Genomic DNA, 17,423 nt, shown 5'->3' with positions numbered 1-17,423 from the left:
AGGTTTGAATGTTACTGTAAAATAAATTCACCGCATACGACCAAAATCACCTTAATGATGTATATTCCTGATAGCTTAAACTCTAAGACCAAACGATTATTTATATTATCTAATATTACATGCATGTCATGTGGAAAAATTTTTATGCAGAAGTTTTGTAGACTGCTATTGGCTATTGTTGAGATATCATAAATCTAGAGTTTATTCTCTTATAATTTTAGTTGAAATAAAAAAATATTTTCTCTATTTCATATATCGGATCTGCTACATTGTATATACGTTATTTTAGAATGGGTATAATTAGTAGATAATTAAAAATATATTAGTGAAAATAATTATCTTATAATATAAATAATTGTAAATTAAGATTAAGATAACTAATTAGTTTAATTAAAATTAAAAAGTTTAAAATGAAATGAAAGTGTGTAATCATTTTCCAAAAAAAGAAAGTGACATGGAATGTGGGACGGACAGAAACAGCAACGTGAACATGGTATGTGGGACGGAGGGAGTACTATTTATTTTGTAGATATATTATTTTTATACAAAATATTATACTCTTTTCGTCTCAGAAATATAATTTTAATTGGGTTATACACGAGATTTAAAGAATATTGATAGTTGGTAAAAAGTATAAATAAAAGATTTTTTTACCCTTGTGAGTATATAAGTGTAAAAAGTAGTGACAATTGTGTAATAATAACATAAACGTAGGGGTAGTTTTATGGTGATATGATTATTTATGAAAATAAGACTATTATTTTAGGACGGACAAAAATGATAAACAAGACTATTGTATTGGTACGGATGAAGTATGAAAGTACTATTTAAACAAAAATTCAAATTAACATCATATTTCAAATTAATTTCAAACAACAACCAAATACATCCTATGTGATTGCGTGGGAGTGACTTTGTGCTAAAAATATATAAACTTTGAATGGTTGATTTTTATACAATTTTAGAAAATATTCACACTGTACAAATGTATCTTTTTAGGGTTGGTTTGTTTGGGCTTTGGATTTTGAATTGAGATCTGAATAGTAAATAATTTGAATTGAAATAGTGGTATAGTGTAATATAAATAGGTGTTTGATGTTTTGTTTTGAATATAAAATTATTTTTTATTATAATATAAAAAATAAAAAATAGATGTTTGATTTGATATTTTTTAGAGAGAAAAAATTGAATGAATAGTAAATTTTGGATAAAATCCCCCAAACAAACACACCCTTAGTTTTGTTTTCAAAAAAAAAAAAAAAAAAACACACCCTTAGTTTGTTTAATAAAATAAAAAATTATATTAGTTTATGTTCACTAACTATTGTTAAAATATACTCCCTCCGACCACACACAAAGTAAACATTTATTTTTGGCATAGTGTTTAAGAAATAATAGTATTTTAAATTATAGTGGATAATTAAAAGTAGTTTAATGACATTTTTGCCCTTACTTTTTGGTGTAAAAGTAACGATGTGATGTAAAGTAAGAGTATTTGTGAAAAAAAAGTGAGGTATTTATTGAAATGTTTACTTTGTAATTGGACGTCCCAAAATAGAAATATGTATACTTTTTAACTAGACGAATTGAGTAATATTTTTTTTAATATTTATGCCAAAAGCAATGCAACTCTTCTTACCAACTGAGAAGATAATATTTTATTGATTAATGAAATATGTAATATAATATTGATATTTTTATCATTTATATTATATATATGTGTAATAATTTGTTTATAATTTATATAAAAATTAAAAAAATACTTTTGTATTAATATATTATTATTTTTACTAAAATAGACAATATATACTTTTGACTTGACTTGAATAGATAAAAATAATAAAAATATATTTTTAATGGCGGAAGAAGTATGTAAATGCATAATAGAGTTGTTTGTAGGTATTCAACTCAAACTACATAATTCATTGCTTTTTTCTAAAAAGTAATTATCAAATTACATATTTCTTATTATTAAAAATTATTTTTATTGCAAAAATATTAAATTATTAATATTTATTTATATTACATTAACCAGTTATTTTAATTAAAAAAATTTTATTCAAAATTTAACTCAAACCCACCAGCAAACACACAATTTAACATTGGATTCACAACTTAGGGTGTGTTTGTTTGGGGATTTGGATTTTGGATTGGGATTTGAATAGTAAAAATTTTGAATTTGAATAGTTGTATGATGTGATATAAATAGGGTTTGATGTGATGTTTTGAATGTAAAATTGATTTTTAGTATAATATAAAAAAAAGAAAAATAGGTGTTTGATTTGATGTTTTTGGGGGGAAAAAATTGGATGAATAGTGGAAATCCTCCAAAATCCTTCAAACAAACACACCCTTAGCTTGTACTATTTTATTCATGCTTCTATCTGCTGTTTAATTTATAGTATAAATTTAAATAATTTCAGATTTTTTAAGTCATTAATATTTCTCTAAGGACATGAAAATATCTAAATTATTATTATTATTATTATTATTAGTTACATTGATTTGCAAGGAGTCTGGTGGGTTGGCTATTCAAGGGTACTGTGTGGACATTTTCACGGAGTTTTAATCACAAAAATAAATTAATAAGTTTAAATTCATTATGTATATATTTATATATTTTCTCAGCCGTCTAAATTTATGTTAATTTAATTATATAAAGATAAATATTTTTTTATAATAAGAAAATAGAAAAAATAATACTACTTCCTCCGTCCCAAAAGTATAGTCTTATTGTGTTGAGCACAATATTTAGGGAATATTGATATTATATTGGTAGTTGGTAAAAAGTAAGGATAAATAACTTTTTTGTCATTGTGAGTATATTAGTGTAAAAAGTAATGACAATTGTGTAATAATAATAAAAAAAAGTAAAGATAGTTTTACACTGATATGATTATTTATGGAAATGAGAATATTATTTTGAGATGGACAAAAATGGTAAACATGACTATTGTATTGAGATGGAGATAATATTTTTTAACTTAAAAAAGGAATATTTTTTATGACAAATAACAAAAAAAAATAAAAAATAAGTTCGAATGATAGATAAAGTATATTATTAGGGTGTGTTTGTTTGGGGGTTTGGATTTTGAGTTGTGATTTGAATAGTAAAAATTTTGAATGTGAATAGTTGTATGATGTGATATAAATAGGTGTTGATGTGATATTTTGAATGTAAAATTAATTTTTAGTATAATATAAAAAATAAAAAATAGGTATTTGATTTGATGTTTTTGGGGGAAAAAATTGGATGAATAGTGTAAATCCAATCCAATCAAATCCCCCAAACAAACACTAGTTGAGCATATTTAATCCGAGCTATGCAAGTGATGAATTTCAAGGGTAAATTCTTTGTATTTTAGTAAAAATGCACAAAATATTTTGTATTTTTATTATTGCGTGAAATTCCGTTGTGTTAATGTAAACTTTGCACGAAACACCTCATTGTCAAAAAAATAATATTTGATTCTAAATAAAAAAGCTAAATTACGCAAGCTTTATACAAATAAAAACGCAAATATCTTAAATAAAAATTTTAAATAAAATAAATAAATAATTAATTGATTGATTAATCATTCATTTTTATAATTAAACAAATTATTATCTGATTTTCACAAAATTATAAAATAAATTATTGTTCAATTATTTATTTATTTATTTTATTAAAAAAATTATCTAAGATATTTTACGTTTTTTATTTGTATAAAAATTGATTAATTTAGATTTTTATGTAGAATCAAATATCAATTTTGGACAATTAGGTATTTCATGCAAACTTTACCTCAACATAAGGAGATTTCACGTAATAAATAAAATACAATGTATTTTTTATATTTTTATTAAAATACAAGGGTGTTATATAATTTACCAATATAATAAATATTCTTCCATCTCCATCCCAGAAAAAATGACAAATCAGTTATGAAAAAAAATATTTAGGTAGTGAAAATTAATTATTTAGATAGTTGAAATTAGCTAATTAATTATTATATGTAATTGAATAATATTTTATTATTTTATGTATATATATAAATGTTGAGTTTAAAAAAAAAAATCCAAAAATTTATTGTGGTGTATGTATTAATTCTAGTTATGCTTAAAATTAAATAGTATTAAATAAATTTTAAACATAAATAAAATTACACAAAATAAACATAACTGTAGTAAAAATAATTAATTTAAAATAAACCTACGCTTAGTTAATTGAGGACAAAAATTTGAAAATCCAAAATAAACAAACACACATGGTCCAAAACCGCCGTTTTGTTTTATATCAATTACGTCCCTGTAAAAGTACTTATTTCCTGATTATGCCAAGACTGAACAGAGCTTTTACCTTGTGTACTTGTAATAGAAATTTGAAAGAGACTTGCATTTATTCTTGCCAGCTGCATATTAATATTATTATTATTTTTTCATTTTAAAAAATTTTCAGTTCAAACATCACACCCTAACTTTTTATTTCCCGGCATCATACATAAGTCAATTCTCTCAAATCTATTCATTTATTTTACTACTACAAAATTTAATAAATATTTTATTTTAATACTTTTTCGTTTTGTCAAAATATGTTTTTTTATACTACTCCCTCCGTCTCAATACAATAATCCTGTTTATCATTTTTATCCGTCTCAAAACAATAGTCTCATTTCCATAAATAATCATATCACTGTAAAACTACATTTACTTTTTCATTATTATTACACAATTGCTACTACTTTTTACACTAATACACTCACAAAAAAATTTTTTACTCGTACTTTTTACTCACGACCAATATAATACTCCCTCCGTCTCAATACAATAGTCTTGTTTATCATTTTTGTCCGTTCCAAAACAATAGTCTTATTTCCATAAATAACTATATCATCATAAAACTATCAATATTTTTTCATTTTTATTACACAATTGTCACTATTTTTTACTCTAATACACTCACAAGGGCAAAAAAGTCTTTTATTCATATTTTTTACCAACTACCAATATAATATAATATCAATATTCCTTAAATCTCGTGCTCAACCTAATTAAGACTATATTAATGGGACGGAGGGAGTATCAATATTCCTTAAATTCCGTGTTGATCGCAACCCAAACTATAGTTGTCGGAGGGAGTACTATTTTAATTTGTCTATCAAAAGTATGCTTATACCATATTTAATAATAAGAAAATACAAGTAATTTTTTTAAAAAATTTATCCACTATTTTCTATCTATTTACACTATTGTCAACCTTTATTCTACTTTATTTTAAAAGTTACATTATCAATTCTATAAAATTGTCATCTTATAAAAAGTATGAAAATAATATTAAATTATTTTTTAATTTTCGTATCAAAAAATTTTAAGTATACTTTTACAAAGAGTGAGTAATAGTTGGTGGTTTTTTTATTTTTTTTTTCATATTAAGTTTTATATTTACTATTATTAACTAAAACACTAAAAAAAATTAATCCTCTTATAATTGATGCAAAGATAAAATTATATTTTAAATCATGTTATTAGATAAATAAGACATATAAGTAACGTTCCTTAAATTTAATTATTCAAGAGAGGATTGACATGATGAAATAGAAAACAATATTAACTTGGATTTGTTTGGTGATAGTTTGAACTTCATTTCAATTTTTTCTTTAAATAATATTTTAATGTGATATTTTATATGAATATATAATACTCCCTCTGTCCCATAACAAAGTAATCATTTTTCTATTTTAGTCCGTCTTATAACAAAATATCTATTTCTTTTTTTTAGTAATTGTACTATCTACCTAACATTACAAATATTCTTACAACTTACAATATATTACACAAATGCCATTACATTTATATCACACAATACTAATAAGGTTATTTTATTGATTTATACTTTATTCTTACTACATTCCAATATAATACTAATATTTCTAAAACACCGTACAAAAAACAAATTGATACATAGTTATAAAACGGAAGGAGTATATTTTTATTAAAAATTATGCAGAGCAAATAATAATGATTTTTTATTTGAAATATTAAAAAAAAATCATAATAAAATTATATGTTTAAAAATTTAATATTTTGAGTATTATTTAATCGTACAACTTTATTATCTAATATAGATATATTTTTAAATACTACAAAATAATATATTTAAATTCGGCATCATTAATCTATAAGTGTGATAAATAAAATTGGGAGGCATCCACCTCCATCCATTCGGGGCACTTTCTTTTGTCTATAATGATGTGATCCCAAGATAAATTGCTACTTTTATCAACCGTACGATCAATGAGGATATGCATCCGACGGCTGGCTTTGAGTTGCATTGAATCAGTGCGGTGGCGGGGCTGCGAGAATAAATTCATAGATAAATAATTAAATAAGGCTAAATTCAACAAAAAATTCATTTATGTTTTTACGAAATTGCGTCAAAATTCTTTTGTAATTTTATAAACTCTACATCTAATTTTTTTGGCGGTTTTTATTTAATAATATTTGACCTAAATGCGTTCAAACTGTAAATAAATTTTAGAATATTACTCCCTCCATCCCAGATACCGTGTCTGCTACACTGTAAATACGGTATTTTTAAGAGGAGTGTAATTAGTAGATAATTAAGAATGTATTAGTAAAAATAATTATCTTATAATATAAATAATTATAAATTAAGATTAAGATAACTAATTAGTTTAATTAAAATTTAAAAAAAAATAAAATTAAAAAGTTTAAAATGAGATTAAAGTGTGTAATCATTTTCCAAAAAAGGGAAGTGACATGATATGTGGGACGGATAGAAACGGCAACGTGGACATGGTATCTAGGACGGAGGAAGTAATTTTTAAATCCCTAAAATTACAAATATATTTATTTTTCTTATATTTAGCCTAAAGAAATAGTAAAAATAAATTTTTAAAATATGAGAAAAATAATTATTTTTTTAGTATATTTACTATTTTTTTAGGCTAAATATAAAAAGATGATATATTTGTAATTTGAAGAGTTTAGAAATTGAGATTCTAAAATTTATTCAAAATTTGAGCGCATTTAGGTCAAATATCGCTAAATAAAGATCATCGAGGGGTTAGACGAAAAGTTTATAAAACCACAAGAGAGTTTGATGCAATTTTAAAAATATATGAGATTTGGGTAATCTCGTGAAACCATAAGTAAATTTTGTATCATTTAAACAATAAGTTTGATGTTTTGGTTATTATTTTTTTAAAATTAATACTTCATTGAGTTTAATAAATATTATATTTAAATAATAATTGATGATTGTTTTGGTGTATAATGATTATTTTAGCTTATAACGTGAAAATTAATGTAAGAGTATTAATATAAATAAAGTAAATTGATAATTTATGTTTAGGCAACTAAAATGACAAAATATATATTTATCAAATAGAGGTAATGAATATTATAATTAAATTTAAATTTATAATTATTTATATTAATAGAAAAATTAAAACACAAATATGAAGAGGTCTATACAGATCATATTGTATTATCTCTCATTCGTCTCAATTTTAAATATTTTTTTTACTATTTTCGTATATTCCATTTCAAAGTATCATTTTTTTATTATTAAAATTAATTATATATTAATACTAAAATATTTGTAACTTTTATTTAAATTACAATCATACCATTACACGTAGATGTGTTTGTTTGTGGGTTTTAGTTTTTTTTTTATTTGAATTTTTTAATATTAAAAAGTTGAATTTGAATAGTTGTTTGATGTGATATAAATAGGGATTAATGTGTTTTGAATGTAAAATAAATTTACAGTATAATATAAAAAAAAATCATTCGATTTGATATATTTTGGAAGAAAAAATAAATCTACATAGTAAAAACGTAAAATCCACCAAAAAATACAATCTTTTTTTTATATATATATAAAATAAAAGATAAAAATATCAATTTTTTTTTACATATTTTCACTAACTAAATAAAATATTATTATTTTTTAATTTATTTAGATTGTTCATTTCGAAAGATACAAGGAGTAAAAAATAGGCTTTAAAATACTCCTTTCCTCCAAAAAATAAGTATTTATTTGCTTTTTGTACGTAGTTTTAGAAAAATTAATATTATATTGGGATATAGTAGGAATAAAGTAGAAATGACCAAAATAACCTTATTAGTATGTATGATGTAAATGTAATGACATTTTTATAATATATTATAAGTTGTAAGGGTATTTGCAATATTTGATAGATAATATAGTTAGTAAAAGAGGAAATGAATACTTTGTTATGGAACAGATTAAGTGAAAAAATAGATATTTTTTTTTTGTTATGGGAGGGAGGGAGTATAAAAAATCATTAATTGCCACCGTACCTATGTAATTATTACTCACACTTTGTCTTCGATTTTCTGATTCTTCTTTTTTGTGTTTATTTTCCTAAATATTTTTATTTAAAATAATTATTAAATATAAGTACTTTATTTTATTATTAAATATTACCGGAGAATGTTGTACCGCATCATAAATTAAGAAAAATTACTCCCTCACTTCCGTCTCACGTACCGTGTCTGCTATTTTAGGAGGGAGTATAATTAATAGATAATTAAAAATATATTAGTAAAAATAATTATCTTATAATATAAATAATTATAAATTAAGATTAAGATAACTACTTAATTTAATTAAAATTAAAAAAAATAAATTAAAAAATTTAAAATGAGATTAAAGTGTATAATTATTTTTTTAAGAAAAAAATAATATGGTATATAGGACATATAGAAATGGCAATGTGAACATGATATTTGGGACCGACAATTTATTTTTTTCCTACAAATATTAAATGGATGTGACACTATTAGAGAAAGGCGTTTCGTCCATTGCACCAGTTTGTTGAGACATTTTTGTCTATCTTACGTGTCCTAATAACAGAACCCCCAGATAAATACATATACATACATATAGGAAGCTGTAATGATGAGTACTAAATAATTATTGTACATATTTTTAAAATTTTCTTCTTATTACTATTTTGCTATTGTAGAAAATAAATACAGGATTTTACGAAATTACGTTGAATTTTCCTCGTAATTTTTAAAACTGCGTTAAATTTTTTTGTGATTTTATAAACTTTGCGTCTAATTCCCCCATCGGTCTTTTTTAACGGTAGTTGACTTAAATGTGCCAAAATTACGAATCAATTTTTAAACCCCTAAATTACAGATATATTGATTTTTCTTATATTTAGCATAAAAAACAGTAAAATAAACTCTTAAAACCTGATAAAAATAATTAATTTTGAGTATATCTCAATTTTTTGAGGCTAACTATAAGAAAAATGAATATATTTGTAATTTTAGGAGTTTAAAAATTGAGATTCTAAAATTTATTCGCAATTTGGGCGCATTTAAGTCAAATACGTTAAATAAGGAACCTCGTAGGTTGGACGCAAAGTTTATGAAATCACGAGGGAGTTTGACACACTTTTAGAAGTATAAGAGATTTGACGCAATTTCATGAAACTATAGGTAGATTTTATACAATTTAGCCTTATTATTTTTATAAATTGGATATATTTATTTTGAAATTTTGAGTTAAATAATGTCGTTTGTTTAATTTTGATTTTAAATAAAAATTATCATTGTTTTCTGAATAGTTTAGAAAAGAACATATTCATTTAGGCTTAACTTAAGGTATTATTTTATTTTTTTATAATTAATTAAATAATAATAATATCTTATTAGTTAGTTGAGATGTGTAAGATAATTTTTTAATATTTTTACTAAAAAATAAATGAATATTTTTGTAAAATCAAAAGTATTTTGAAATTTAAATATGATTACTCATAAGTATTATAATTAAAAAATTATATTTTTGAATGAAACATAAAAAAAAAAAAAAAAGTAAAATATTTAATTTGGATTGAGATAATATATACTATTTACAATTATGAAAAACAACATCAAAATATATTTATTAAATCAAAATTAAATAAAATATTCATTGTAAGTAACTTAAGGGTGTGTTTATTTGGGAGATTTTTTTCCAAATATATTATTTATCCAATTTTTTTGTTTCTAAAAAATATAAATTAAATATTTATTTTTTATTTTTTATATTATACAAAAAATTAATTTTATATTCAAAACATCACATCATACAACTATTTAAATTCAAAATTCTTACCGTTTAAATTCAAATTCCAAATCCAAATTCCAAACAAACACACCCTAAGAGAATATTTCTAAAACTGTTGCCGCTAATGTGTACGTGTGGGTACAATTTGATTAATTAATGTTTAAATTAGTCAAACTTATGGTTGCATTTTATAAGAAAATAATACCAATAATAATAATAATAATAATAATAATAATAATAATAATAATAAAGAATGTATAGGAATTTGCTCATACATGGGATATATTTCTTATATGTATTATTTTAAATATATTGAAATTTACTAATGTGGACGTTTTTTTATGTCGATTCTGAAAGTTGTACCAACTTTGAAGGTGATATATATTTGGCTACTGAAATATTAAATTAATTGCATCAAAAAGTAGGTCCCAACTTTGAAGGTGATACGTGACTACCGAAATACTCTCACACAGGGTCAGCAAAATATTCAAAATTCGAAAATTCAATCCGAATCAAATCGAAATTTAAAATTTGGTTCGGATTTTTCGGATTGGATCGGATTGAATTTTTAACAAATTTTGAATTTTCGGATCGGATCGGATCGGTATACTTAAAATCCGAACTAATTCGAAATCCGAAATACAACATTTTAATATACTCACTCCGTCCAGTTAGAGAGTATACATGTTTCTATTTTGGGACGTCCAATTACAAAGTAAACATTTCATTAAATACCTTACTTTTTTTCCACAAATACCCCTAATTTAGATCACATCATTACTTTTACACCAAAAAGCAAGAGCAAAAATGTCATTACACTTTTAACTACCCACTATAATTAAAATACTATTATTTCTTAAGCACCGCGACAAAAGTAATTGTATACTTTTTTTGTGGACGGAGGGAGTATTTTTTTATTATACATATTTAACATTTTATTAGAAAATATTATATTTTAATATAAAAAACTCAAATTTATTAATTATATTTTAATATATTTAATTTTTATATATTATATATATATTTAATATTATAAAAAAATAATAAAATTTAAAAAAATTAAAAATTAAAAAAAATAATAAAAATAGTTAGAATTTCGGATTTTTCGGCTTGGTTTGGATTTTTTAGTTCGGATTACGGATTTTCAGATTTCGGTTCGGTTCGAATTGGTTTTTTCAAAAATTTCGAATTTTCGGATCAGTTCAGATTTGGCAAAATCCGAACCAAAAATCCGAATGCTCAGCCCTACTCCCACCGTCCAACCTGAATTGAACTATTTGATTAGGAACACAGTATTTAAAGTAAGAATATTTAATTAGTTAATAATAATTAGTTATGATATTATGATATTATTTTTTTTGTATAATTAATAATATTTGTAGTTTTAAAATAAATTTAATATATATTATTACAAAAATTAAAATATATGTTTAACTATTTAAAAACTATATAACAATTTATGCAATATGAATATCTTAATTAAATGTATACTCGATTTTAACAAACATTTTGATATAATATTTTTGTAAAACGAATTGTAAAAATCGAATAGTAAATAATAAAAAAAATGCAAATAAACACACCATTTTTGTAGTTCAACTGTTATCAAAATGCTTCCATTGCAAGAGTAACGCATTTAATATAATATTTTTACTTACATAAAAATACAATCTTAATTAAACTCCAAAAAAAAAAAAAAGTCAAACCAAACAAACCTTGAATAGATTTTTGGAAGTGTTAACAAAATTGTTAGTATTATATATAAATTTTCAATTAAAAACAAAGGCACATTAGCATTAGCATGGCATACTCCTTTTGTAAAAAGTAATATTTTAGTTTTTTTATTTTATTTATATAATAATTTAATATAATATTAATATTAATAAAATTTCGTGCAAAAAATAAATTGATAGATAAAATATGGACAAAAGAAATATATTTTTTCATATAGAAAAATAGATATTACATATATATCGATTTTAACTACAAATACAACAATTAACTCAATAAATTTTAACACTAAAAAACCCAAATCAAGTTATTTGCATTTTATTTAATAAAAATATAATTTTTACATTTATTTTGAAATTTATATAACACACAAGAAAAAAAAAAAAAAAAATAAAAGGAAAAACTAACATTCTTCCTAATATATTGTCCAAAAATAATTATTTATTTATTTAGGTGTTACTTAAGAGTAAAACAAAGAATTACAGTTAGGAGTCGCAATGTGCAATTAATGCATTCACGTAATCAGACGTTTATTTAATCTAATTAATGTAATAATCTACACAGCATTAATTTTTAAAAAATAATAATTGTACAATAGGCTTCCTATATTATTTAGTAATAATAATAATAATAATAATGATAATAATAACCCCTCCGTCGTGCAAAAAGAGTCCCGTTTTTTTCACATAAATTTTTTGAATATTAATATTATATTAATTTATAATAAAAAATATGATATATAGAACAAGGAAGTAATAAATTTGTAAGTATTTTAGTATTATTATTATTATTAAAAAAATTGGAATAAAAATAAAACAGAGTTTCACGAGGGAGGGATTGCTGCTGATGAGATTTGGATCCACACTGATACACACTACTGTATGTATCTATCTGTATGTATATATATAATTATATATATATTGTGTAATGCACCGCTATATCCTCTTCGCTCTCTTCTCTTTGCCTCTCTCCTCTCTCTTTCTCTCTCACTCTTATTCTCTCTCTCGTGTTTCTCTGAAATTGAGCCAAAAGCCGCGTGGGGGGATTGCTGCTGAGAGGGGGAATTGAGAGGGAAGCGTTGCTTGTGTGTTTGTATGTGTGTGGGGGAAATCAAGGAATTGATGCGGGGAGGAGCTGAGAAGAGGACAAAGTTAGGTGTCGTGTGGAATTCATGAAAACGGGCGGCGGAGGAAGAGGCGGCTGAAATCGAGGCTATTTTTATTGTGTATTAATTAATTTTTTTGATTCTGGTTTGCACCGGCGGATTTTGCATCTCTTTAAGGTACGAGCTGCGGACGAAATGCTGTTTGCTTTCTTCTTCTTCGGGTGTCTGGTGCTGTTTGTTCGTTCCTTCGTTTGTTATTATTGTTTCGTGATTCATCGTCTGAGGGATTCCGTTTCGTGCGGCGTTGGTCCGAATTGGGGATTCTTTGTGGTTTTGGATTCACTGAATCTCGTGTTCCTCTGAAGTGATTAGAGTAGAGTGAAATTCGGTTTCGGTTTAGCTTGCTTCTGCTCGTCAGTGATTGCTTCGTGATTGAGGCAGAAGCTCATGATTTGTTCTCATGAGTTGAATATTTAGCTGTGTTAGTTAGTTAATTCATTGTTGATTGTTCGTTATAACAATATTAGTGTTTGTTCACAGTCATAGCTTGTGAGATTGCTTAGTTTAGCTCTCTGATCTATGAAGAAATTTTTAAACAAATCTATGCCAGGTTTAGAACTGTCGTTTTCCTTTTTGCCTGGTTCAAAAGCACTGATTCATTTTTCATTTTCTGATAATTTTGTTGATTGCTATGTCTTCTGGTTGGCTTAAATTGGCTCATTTTGGTTCACATGTTATTGTATGATTATTGTTCTGTGCGTATGGTTATCCAGGTTGCGAAATGTCGAGGCCTCTTCATCGAGGTGTATCAGGAGGTATTCGATTTTCAGGGAACAGTAATGATCTCTGGGCAGATTCTCAGATGAAAGAAAGGAGTGAAAAGGAAGATGTAAGTCGCAGTCGTGTGAATGGAACTGATCACAGCGATTTATCGATGAAGTTTCCTTTTAGGTTTCTTTTCGCCGATAATTTATCCTCAAAGCCAAGTTTAAGTGAGAATGGCTTCATGCCTGATCCCTTCAGCCCCGGCGCTATAAGGAATCGGCACAAGATGACACTCAAATTTCTCAAATTAAGTTTAGCGGCGATTGTAATTCTCGCAATCACTGGTTCGTTATGGTGGACACTTTCCTTCACGACTAAATCAAGAGGACAAATATTCAGGGGGTATAGACGACTGCAAGAACAGCTTGTATCCGACCTGTATGAAATAGGAGAGCTTTCTCTAGGTTCTTCAAGGTTGAGAGAATTCGAGTATTGTTCTCAGGAATTGGAAAACTATGTTCCTTGCTTCAATGTTTCAGAAAATCGTGCTCTCGGATTTTCTGGCGGAGAGGAGTATGGCCGCCATTGCGTCCATGGTTTAAAACAGGACTGTCTGGTTCTTCCTCCCGTCAATTATAAAATTCCTCTTCGATGGCCTACTGGAAGAGATGTTATCTGGTTTGCAAATGTTAATATCACAGCACAGGAGGTGTTATCTTCTGGAAGTTTGACGAAGAGGTGAATGATCGAGCAAATAGTGTTTCGATTGTCCGACATAAATCTTTATCTTGTTCTCATCTACTTATTTTTTTTGCCTGCAGAATGATGATGCTGGATGAAGATCAAATTTCCTTCCGTTCAGTGTCATCTACGTTCGATGTTGAAGATTACTCGCATCAAATTGCAGAAATTATCGAGCTAAGAAATGTATCCTACTTTTCACAAGCTGGAGTAAGTCAACACTTTTTCTTCCCCTTGTAATTTCCCTTCTGCATTCTTCCATTCGTCGTTATTATTATAAGTTTATTGCCTCGCGGGTTTACTGTTTTTTGGTTGTTGTAAGTGCTGTCTGATTCAAATCACCCCGGGTAGACCATGTTGCAGAAATAAATTTCCTTATTTGTTCCATTTCAGATTCGAACCATCCTCGACATAGAATGTGGTTATGGTAGTTTCGGTGCACATCTATCTTCTTACCAATTATTGACCATGTGTCTAGCAAATTACGAGGCTTCCGGCAGTCAAGTTCAGTTAACTTTAGAAAGAGGTCTTCCTGCAATGATCGGTTCATTTACATCGAAGCAGCTGCCATATCCATCTCTCTCTTTCGATATGATACATTGTGCAAGATGTCGAATCGAGTGGGATAAAAAAGGTACATTCTATCTCTTACTCAATTTTTCGGTATTTCTGCAGCCTTCAATTATATCGATAATAAATAAACAGTGTTCTTGCTTCGAAGTTTGAAAGAACAATGGCTTTTGGTTTCTACAATAGATTATTATCTAGTCGAAATTTGCGGCCATAGTTCATGGTTCTTCTTATGTGGTGCAGATGGCATATATTTGTTCGAAGCTGATCGGCTTTTGAGACCCGGCGGATATTTCGTGTGGACCGATCCGATTATAAATTCTCACCGCTCTCTTCGCAACAAAACCAACCTGAAGAAATGGAACACGGTGCGTTCCCTCGCCGAAAACCTCTGCTGGAAGATGCTACCCCAGCAAGACGAAACTGTCGTGTGGAAGAAGGGTAGTGACAAGAAGTGTTATTCGACACGGTAAAACTAACCTAATAGAATGCTTATTTACGTATAACATTTTATTGTTCCGTTACGCTCTATCAGTATTATACATGATTCAATTTATGAACTGTTTTTATGTACATTTCCAGGAAAAATAGTTCCCCGACACTCTGCAGCAAGAACCACGACATCGAGTCTCCGTATTCTCGATCGCTCCAATCGTGTATCGGTGGGACTCGGAGCCGGCGATGGTCATCTATCGAAGACAGGAGAAAATGGCCTTCCCGAGCTAAATTAACGTCGACCGAACTAGGAATTCACAGTACGTGTTTCCCTCCTGTGTCGAGATTCTGAAATTAATCGATCCCCGATTGATTGAAATAAAGTTCTCGTTTTTGTTTCAGGTTTGAACAACGAAGAATTCACCGAGGACGCGATTAACTGGAACTCGGCAGTCCGCAATTATTGGTCTCTCCTCTCGCCGCTAATATTCTCCGATCATCCTAAGAGACCCGGCGACGAGGATCCTTCACCCCCTTACAACATGCTGCGGAATGTGCTCGACATGAACGCTCGTTTCGGCGGATTCAACGCGGCGTTGTTGGAAACCGGGAAATTGGTGTGGGTTATGAACGTGATCCCGACTAGGGGACCGAACAACCTGCCGTTAATTCTCGACAGGGGATTTGTCGGAGTGCTGCATGACTGGTGACTCTCTAAACGATCGATATCGATCATAAATCAGTTCGTTAATTATATATAAGTTGGATTGAAATTTAAATCGATCTTTACGTTCAGGTGCGAACCGTTCCCGACGTATCCTCGAACGTACGATCTTGTTCATGCTGAAGGGCTTCTTTCCCTCGAGTTCGTCGAGCAGCCGAGGTGCCAAATGCTGGATTTGTTCGCCGAAATCGATCGCATACTTCGCCCGGAGGTAAATTCTCGATTCTAAAGAACTTCCTTCGTCCGCCAAATTTACTCAACTTTCTTTTTTACTAATTTTGACGAAGTAAAAAAGTCAACATTTAACTATATTATTCTCAATTCAACAGGTATTTACAAAAATATTACTATCTTTTTGCTTTTATCATTTTTTTCAATAAAATATTTATTTTTCTTAATTTTCGTCTCGGACACAAAATATTCTAAATTTATCGGATGGAGGGAGTACATTCGATCGAAATTCATTTTCTTTTTACACAAGGAATACGAAATCTTATGTGGAATTTTTTCTGAAAAACTACAGGGATGGGTGATCCTTAAGGACCGGGCACATTTGATCGAGCACGCGAGATCGATGACGACCCATCTGAAATGGGACGCTCGGGTGGTGGAGATCGAGAGCAACAGTGAGGATAAGCTCTTGATCTGCCAGAAACCTTTCGTGAAGCACCAGTCGAGCTAGCTCCGCTCCGGCCTGGCCCTGCCCGAGTGAGTATTATACAGACTGGTACTACTACTACAGAAAGCATATTTATTGATTGCATTTGTTTGTGGATCTAATTCCCCTCAAGGGTGGAAAGTGTTCCATTTTTTGGACTGTGAAAACAGAGGACAAGACACAAAATTTGCATACAGAGGGAGGGAGGGAGGGTGGATGGCAAAAATATTCGACTATTCGATTCGATGGTCGGATCCAAACATCGGTAATTATCGATGAATGTTGTTGTTATATATCCTGTCCTATGGAGATAACCGCAAGGAAGACATGGGAAGGTATATGTACTACAGATTTACTATATTGAGAGATTACACTGGTCATGTTTTTTTTTTTTTTTTTTTGGGGGGGGGGGGGGGGGGTGTTTGGGGGTTTAGGTCTGGTGGTGTCTTTATTGTAGAAAAAGGGTATAAAATTTTATTGTGGAAAGATGCCAGAAATAAGTTTGTGGCATATAATATACAGAGTTTTTATTTTTTGGATTATTTGGAGGTATGAGAATATGAAGGTGACATTTTATGAGAATATGGTAGTGGTTAAAGATTCT

At 27.5% G+C, this 17,423-nt stretch overlaps 1 protein-coding gene across 2 annotated transcripts; it reads left to right on the top strand.

Moving 5' to 3' along the window:
• The first annotated feature begins 12,757 nt into the window (after window positions 1-12,757).
• On the top strand, window positions 12,758-17,401 carry LOC127242681 (probable pectin methyltransferase QUA2). Of its 2 annotated transcripts, XM_051262325.1 has the most exons (10): window positions 12,758-13,103; window positions 13,700-14,429; window positions 14,513-14,642; window positions 14,826-15,066; window positions 15,246-15,471; window positions 15,585-15,757; window positions 15,840-16,143; window positions 16,234-16,372; window positions 16,685-16,869; window positions 16,953-17,401. In XM_051262325.1, exons 2-9 carry the CDS (start codon window positions 13,708-13,710, stop codon window positions 16,841-16,843), a joined length of 2,094 nt encoding a protein of 697 aa, XP_051118282.1. In that variant the 5' UTR covers window positions 12,758-13,103; window positions 13,700-13,707; the 3' UTR covers window positions 16,844-16,869; window positions 16,953-17,401. The 2 variants fall into 2 exon arrangements, with proteins under 2 accessions (XP_051118282.1, XP_051118281.1); XM_051262324.1 differs by having other exon boundaries at window positions 16,685-17,401.
• Window positions 17,402-17,423: the final 22 nt, after the last annotated feature.

The sequence above is a fragment of the Andrographis paniculata genome, unplaced genomic scaffold (genome assembly GCF_009805555.1).
Source record: "Andrographis paniculata isolate CXL003 unplaced genomic scaffold, ASM980555v1 Contig87END, whole genome shotgun sequence".
Taxonomy (NCBI): Eukaryota; Viridiplantae; Streptophyta; class Magnoliopsida; order Lamiales; family Acanthaceae; genus Andrographis; species Andrographis paniculata.
This window is presented reverse-complemented; position numbering and strand designations above follow the sequence as displayed.